Source organism: Eimeria tenella, genomic scaffold (genome assembly GCF_000499545.2).
Source record: "Eimeria tenella Houghton genomic scaffold, Eth_scaff13, whole genome shotgun sequence".
In the NCBI taxonomy this organism is placed as follows: Eukaryota; Apicomplexa; class Conoidasida; order Eucoccidiorida; family Eimeriidae; genus Eimeria; species Eimeria tenella.
Genome location: NW_013541502.1, coordinates 461,870 through 468,819, shown reverse-complemented (window position 1 = coordinate 468,819; position 6,950 = coordinate 461,870). Strand labels below are relative to the sequence as shown.

Sequence of the window (6,950 nt, the reverse complement as noted above, 5' to 3'; positions counted from 1 at the left end):
TGCTGCTGCTGCTGTAGGGGGGTAAAGCCGGTTCTCTTGGCTGCTGGTGCCTTTTTGGGGCTCAGCATAATTCTTTATAATTCTTTTTTAATTCCTTTTTAATTCTTTTAATTTATTTCTTTTTATTTAATTAAAGTTAATTTTAAATTGATTTTATCTGAATTGAATTTTATTTCTTTTCGAATATCCCCCCGTAGCTATCAAGGAACTCAACTTTGTCACTTTTTGTCGAATTTTGGTCATTTTTGGTCGAATTTGGGTCATTTTTGGAGCTTTTTCTTGCAAATTTGTTCCCGAAGTTCCATTTGGCAATCCGGATTGAGACGGAACATCAATTCGCGTTAAAATTTGCCTTTCGGGGCTCTCAGGTACCAGAAAAAGCGCTTCCGGAAGGCGCAGTGCCCCCTGGTCGAGCGCCTGGTCAACTCCCTCATGATGCACGGCCGCAACTCCGGCAAGAAGCTGCAGGCCATTCGCATAGTGCAGCACGCCTTCGACATTATCGCCTTAATGGCCGACAAAAATCCTCTCCAGGTCTCTTTTTGCGCCTCTTTTTCCCCTTTTTTCTCTCCCCTCTCCGCCTTTTGTTCTCCACTTATCCCGCTGCTCTTTTCCGCTTTTTTCCCCTCAAAAACGCCGTTTTTCCGGCTTTTTTTGACTTTTTTCGCCATTTCTGCTCCTTTTGAGGCCTTTTGGGCGGGTGTTTTCGCGATTTTGGTCTCCTTTTTATCCCTTCTGCTGCTGCTGCTGCTGCCATCATTACTGCTGCTGTGCTGCTGCTGCTGCTGCTGCTGTTGCCTTTTCTTCTACTCTTGCCGCTGCTGCTGGTTCTTCTGTGTCTGCTCCCGCTGCTGCGGGCTGCCCTGTCGCTCCGCCTCCCCGCCGCTGCTGCTGCCGCCCATCCCCCCCTCTGCTGCTGCTGCTGCTGCTGCTGCTGCTGCTGCTGCAGGTGTTGGTGCAGGCTGTGGAGAGGGGGGGCCCTCGGGAAGACTCGACGAGAATAGGAAGTGCTGGGGTAGTTCGTCGTCAGGCGGTGGACGTGTCGCCATTGCGGCGAGTGAACCAGGCCATATATTTGATTTGCACGGGAGCCCGGTGAGTTTTCTTTTCGTTTTTTCGGTCTTGGGAAGCTTTTTAGATCCTTTTTTCTCCCCTAGTCTTCTCGAGCTTCTTCCGAAGTTTCTTTTCCTCCCTTTCCGCCTTCTTGGGACTTTCTGGATGTCTTTTTATGCCTTTTGGCGACACTTTTTGACTTTTTTGCATTTCTTGGCTCCTCAAGACGCTCTTGCAGTCTTTTGGTTCTTTTATTTCTTTTCTGTTTTTCTTTTATATGTTTTCATTTTGGGTCTTTTTAAAAGTCTTTTGTCTCTTTATTTTCATTTTAAATCCCTCTAGAAGTCCTTTATTTTTTCCCCCTTTTGAACCTTTTTTTGCGTTTCGGGGAATTTTTGGTGCTTTCAAATATCTTCTTACTTTCGTTTTAAAATTTTTTCATGTTTTGTTTTTTATCTTTTTTCTTATTTTTGGAGTTCTTTTTGATCTTATATTCCTCTCTTGTTTATTTCATTTGATTGCCTTTTTAGCTTTTAATTTTGACGCTTGAGCTGCTCTTTGACTTTGCTGCTGCTGCTGCTGCTGGGGTGTACGTACAGCACTGCGGCCTTCCGAAACCTGAAGAGCATGTCGGAGTGTCTGGCAGATGAAATTATGAATTGTGCAAAAGAAAGCAGCAACTCTTATGCAATTAAGAAGAAAGACGAGATTGAAAGGGTGGCCAAGGCCAACAGGTGAGCAGCAGCAGCAGCTGCGGCTGCTGCTGCACTTCAAGCAGCAGCAGCAGCAGCAAACGCGGGCCTCTGCAGAGCCAGAGTCCCTCAGCAGCCACATGCCGAACGAAAGACACCTAGCAGCTGCTGCTGCTGTTGCAGCAGGGGCAGCACCCGCTGTTGCAGCAGCTGCTGCAGCAGCGTGAGTTGCTGCCGGCTGCTGCTGCAGCTTTGGGTGTACGTACACCTCGTTTACAACAGAAGGACGAACAACTGCTGTGGCTGCTTTCGAGAGACCCGCTCACTTATTCCTTCCTGTCGTTTTATCTCTTATTTCTTTTTATTTATATTCCTTTTTAGAAACATCTTCTTTTCTTAATCTCTCCTTTTTCATTTCTGCCACCTGAAGCTGCCTATACACTCCAAGGACTTATATGTGCCTTTCCCGCAAGTTGCTTTGAGGTGTATGTACACCTGAATGTGCGGGGTTTGGGGTGTACAGACAGCGCGCAGTATGCTGCATGCGTTTCATTTTCTGTATCATTTTACCTCTTGAGTTTTGAATGAATTTAAATTTATTTATTTCCTTTTGCAGTTGCTGCTGCTGTTTCGCAGCATTTGCTGCAGCATTTGCTGCACTATTTGCTGCAGCATTTGCTGCAGTATTTGCTGGAGTATTTGGGGTGTACGTACACCTGAGCGCTGGCTACGCTGATGAATTCATAGTTCAGCTTAAAAGCATTTGCTGAATAATATCTTTCGCTCCTATCTGAAGCCAAAGCGCGGATACATTTTATTATTTTTAAGATGTCTTTTTGTTTTTGTATTTCCGCATTTTCATTTGTTTATCCTTTAAATGCCTTTTTGTCCTTGTCGCATTTTTCTTTTTGTTTTGGATGCTTTTTTGTTTTTGTATATATCAGATTCTTTTTTATTTGTTGTTTGCAAACTTTTCTGTTCTCGTATTTCGCACAGGTTTTGTCTCCTTTTGTCTAAATGTTTTCTATTTCTTTTGTTTACCTTGTGTTTCCTTTCATCTAAATGCTTTTTTTGTTCTCTTCTAATCTTTTTGTTTTCTTTTGTCTAAATGCCTTTTTATTCTTTCCATCTTTCGTTTTCTTTTGTCTAAATGCCATTTTATTTTTTTTTTCGTTTGTTCTTCTAAGTGCCTTTTTATTCTTTTTTTCCTTTTCGTTTATCTAAATGCCTTTTTACTCCTTTATTTCTTCTGTTATTTTATATAAATGTCTTTTAATTCTTTTTTGTCTCTTTTTTGTTTGTCTAATATGCCCTTTTTTCGCGTAAAGGCCGGTGTCTGTACACCCCCTGTATAGGAATCCGCAAGTATCGGTCTTTTGTTATCGTCACACCTTTGGAATACATCTCTTTATTTTTCTTCACTGCATATAGTTATATATATATATTTAGGGTTTAGGGTTTAGGGTTTAGGATTTGTGCATACATATATATATATATATGCCTATATACATATATATGTGTATATAGGCATTTGGTTTTGGCAGCTGTACAAAGAAGCCTTTAAAATTATATTTCGACTGCTGCCATTCTTCCATTTATTCTTTTAAAAAGTCACTTATTGTATTTATTTGTTTAATTTAATTTAATAATAATGTTTAATTCGTTATTTTCCGTTTTTGAAAAGGGGAACAGGATGAGCACATAGTTCAGCTGAGGGTACACCCCAGGGTGTATCTCCTGCTGTTGTTCTTTCGCTCCTATCTGACGGCCCTTTCGATAATTATTCATTGAATTAAAACCATTTTTTGTTATTTTATTTATTCTGTTTATTTATTTGTTTTGGTTCTATTTTCTCCGGCCCTAGAATGCGAATTCGATTTCTGTGCGCGGCATCCTCTTGGGGTGTACCGACACCCGAGCGCAGTGGGAATGAGCAAAGAGATATAAATTCAGAAAGGGCTTTTTCACAATGTTCTTCTATTCAATAATTGCCTTTTATATATTTACATATATATATTTATAAGTATATATATATGTATATATATATGCATATGTGGAATGTATTGAGTATACATGTGAATTTGTTCATATATATAATTTAGGGGCAGAGCGTTGCATTAATATGAAGAGTAAATGTGTTTGTGTTTTGTGTAAATATGTTTTTGTACTTGTTTTAAAGCAAAATAGGTAAATTGCTGATAGAGGCTATAAAAAGCATATGGGAAGGGACAATCGTATAAAATATATTTATTTCATTTGATTATTTAAAATTTATTTTAATATATTTTCAGTATTCAAATTCGGCAAACATTAGCAGCAGGACTTGAAAGTAAATACAAATTAGCAAAAAAAGAAAACAAATAAATGTCTCTATAAATCTCTTTTTAAATTTTCTTTTGTATATTTCACTATCCTAAATGTATATTTGCTGCGGGTGGTTCCCCGCCAAAGGATAAAACTGCAGCAGCGGATGCTGCTGCTGCTGCAGCGACGTTGCAGCAGCGGATGTTGTTGCCCACCGTAACAAATGCTGCTGCTGCTGCAGCAGGTGCTGCTGCTGCTGCAGTAAGTGCTGCTGCTGTTGCAGCCCTTGTGGCTGCAGCGAGAGCCTCTTGCTGCTGCTGCAGCTACTTACGCTGCTGCTGCACCCGGTTTCATTGCAGCGGCATTTCCTGTGCAGCAACTGTTGCTGTTGCAGCAGCTGGTGTTGCTGCTTCATTTGCTACTGCTGCTAAGGGACTTCTTCGCCTCAGCAACTCTCTTTAATTCTTCTTTTCGAGTAATTATAAACAAATTGAGCGGCGTGGTACTTATAAATAGAGTAAATAAATAATATAAACAAATATGGAAATATACCAATAAGTTATAAATGAGGGTCTTGAGGGGAAAAAAGCGGAGAACGTCGCAGTGGCGTTGCTGCTGCTGCTGCTGGACATTTCGTGGCGTTGCTGCTGCTGCTGCTGCTGCACTGCAGCGGCAACAGAAGCAGCAGCAGTAGCAGCTAGATATTGGGCTACGCATTGAAGGCTCCAATTGTGTCTGCTTGCATCTTTTCTCTCACTAGGCGCCTCCTGCACAAACACAACAGCACTGCTGCTGCCGCTGCTGCTGCTGCTGCCAGCAACACATGTCGATCGATAGCAAAGCGTCACTTTGCGCTGCTCCCCTCAAGGGCTCTGCTGCTGCAGATACAGTTTCTGCTGCAGATACAGGCGCTGCTACTGCCGCTACATCTGGCGTTGCTGCCGCGGCTGCTCGAGCTACTGCGGGTGCTGCCGCCGCTGCAGCGGCTGGTGCTACATGTGCTGCTGTTGCTGCTGCTGCTGCTGCTGCTGCTGACCTGTGGAGGTATGGGATTTTGGCTTTATCCTTCTTATATCTCAAATGCTGCCAAATGGGGTGCCTTCTAGACTGCAGCCGGTGGTTGCTTCGGGTGTACAGACACTCCGCAAGCGGCAGCTCCTGTACCACTGCTGCTCTTTCGTCAACTATTGGGGGCCCCCCGGGGGCCCCCTCAGGGGGCCCCCCGGGGGCCCCCTGGGGGGCCCCCGAACCCACAGGCACCCAGGGGGCCTCGGGGGCCCCCCTGTCGCGGGGCCCCCAGGAGGCCCCCGTAAGGGGATACCTCCAGGTGTCTGCTTCTTGGACTATTCGCCAAAGGCGATCAATTCTGGAAAAAGAAAAAAATAAAAGAAACAAAAAGGAAAATAAAAGGCAGAAGCAGCAGCTGAGGTGTCTGTACACCCCAGCGCGAGGGCAGCTGCAGCAGCTCGCAGGTGGCGCCAGCAGCAGCAGCAGGGCAAAAAAAAATCGAGGAATGAAGCATTTTGGAGCGTTTTTAATCATTCGAGTCGTCTTAAATGATTAAAATGGATTTAAATCGTTTGTAATTCTTTCAAATTGAATTAAAATTACTCAAAATCAACCCCTCAGCTCACCGCCCCCTCTCCAAAAAAGGCAAACGAGCCAAAGACACAAAAGGGCCGGCCTCGCGCTCGACTTCCCTCGCGGCCTTCACCAAGTGCAGCGGCAGCTGCTGCTGCTGCTGCTGCTGCTGCTGCTGGGGGGAAGCAGCAGGAGGCCTAACTTCGGGGCGGCCGAGCCCGCTGTATCTCCAGCCTGCTGCTGCTGCTGCTGGCTCCAACAAGTTGAGGATGTGCTCGACTGCTGGGGTGTACGTACACCTCAGCGCCGGCTGCAGATACCGCGCCTCGTTTCGGGTGTACATCCTCTGGTGGTGGGGAAGTCCTGCGCAGAGAAACAAAAAGAATTCTTTTTATTATTTATTATCAGCAGCAAATCATTTAATCTCAAGAAATAAATAAAGCTGCAAATACAGAAACACACAGGCGCCTGCACCGCGGACTAGCTAGCTAGCTGCCCGGGTAAGGCCTAGCTAACCAACTTCGTCCTCTACCAGCTAGCTAGCCAGCTAGCCAGCCAGCTAGCTAGCTAGCTGGATAGCTAGCTATCCAGTTGTGTAGCTAGCTAGCTTGGAAGGGTCGATTGGCCCTCTGGTATATTAGCCATTTAGACCTTCAGCGAGGCCCATAGCAAGCAAACAGGCAAGCTATCTAGCTAGCTAGCTAGCCAGCCAGCTAGCTAGCTATGGCCCCTAGCTAGCTAGCTACCTGTGGCCCCTATCCAGCTAGCCACAGATCTGCTCAGCGAATCAACTAGGCAGCCGCTGGACAGATAAATGAACGGCCCGCACGCCGAGGGCACATACACAGCCAGCTACCCAGCCAGCTAGCCAGCCAGCTAGCTAGCGCTCTGGCCAGTTGGCTGACTACCTAGACGGCTAGCTAGCTAGCTAGCTAGCTAGCCAGGCAGCCAGCTAGGCAAACAGCTGGCCAACCAGCTAGCTACCTACCTAGACAGATATGTACCTAGCTAGGCAGCTAGCTAGCTTATTAGCTAGCTAGCTTGCTGCCTAGTCAGCAAGCTAGAAGGCCCTGCGCAGCTCGAAGCTGCTGTCATTAATTTATTTTTTAAATTCTTTTAATTTAATTCAAGAATTTAAGACAAAATTTTAAATTTGAATTTTAATCTAAATTTGAATTTTGTTTATTTCCACCTTTTGCTTCAGGCGCGGCTGGAGGCGAGAGCGCCTAGCTAGCTAGCTAGCTAGCTAGCCAGCTATCTAGCTAGCTAGCTAGCCAGCTATCTAGCTATCTAGCTAGCTAGCTAACCAGCTAGCCAGCT

The 6,950-nt window shown here is 44.9% G+C and overlaps 3 protein-coding genes across 3 annotated transcripts in view; all 3 read right to left on the bottom strand.

The window, feature by feature from the left end:
- Positions 1–341: 341 nt before the first annotated feature.
- ETH_00001130 (uncharacterized protein) lies at positions 342–671 on the bottom strand (the record flags this gene model as incomplete). Its single annotated transcript, XM_013373297.1, has 1 exon — positions 342–671. One exon carries the CDS (start codon positions 669–671, stop codon positions 342–344), a length of 330 nt encoding a protein of 109 aa, XP_013228751.1.
- A 135-nt stretch (positions 672–806) lies between these two features.
- Positions 807–1,049, bottom strand: ETH_00001125 (uncharacterized protein; the record flags this gene model as incomplete). The annotated part of the gene is made up of 1 exon (XM_013373296.1): positions 807–1,049. One exon carries the CDS (start codon positions 1,047–1,049, stop codon positions 807–809), a length of 243 nt encoding a protein of 80 aa, XP_013228750.1.
- A 3,756-nt stretch (positions 1,050–4,805) lies between these two features.
- Positions 4,806–6,950, bottom strand: part of ETH_00001120 (uncharacterized protein) — a gene marked incomplete at both ends in the record, with an annotated part of 3,385 nt that continues 1,240 nt past the window's right edge. The window contains 2 exons of the mRNA XM_013373295.1: positions 4,806–5,415; positions 5,684–5,993. Coding sequence (XP_013228749.1) covers positions 4,806–5,415; positions 5,684–5,993 — 920 coding nt within the window. The remainder of the gene's footprint in view (positions 5,416–5,683; positions 5,994–6,950) is intronic.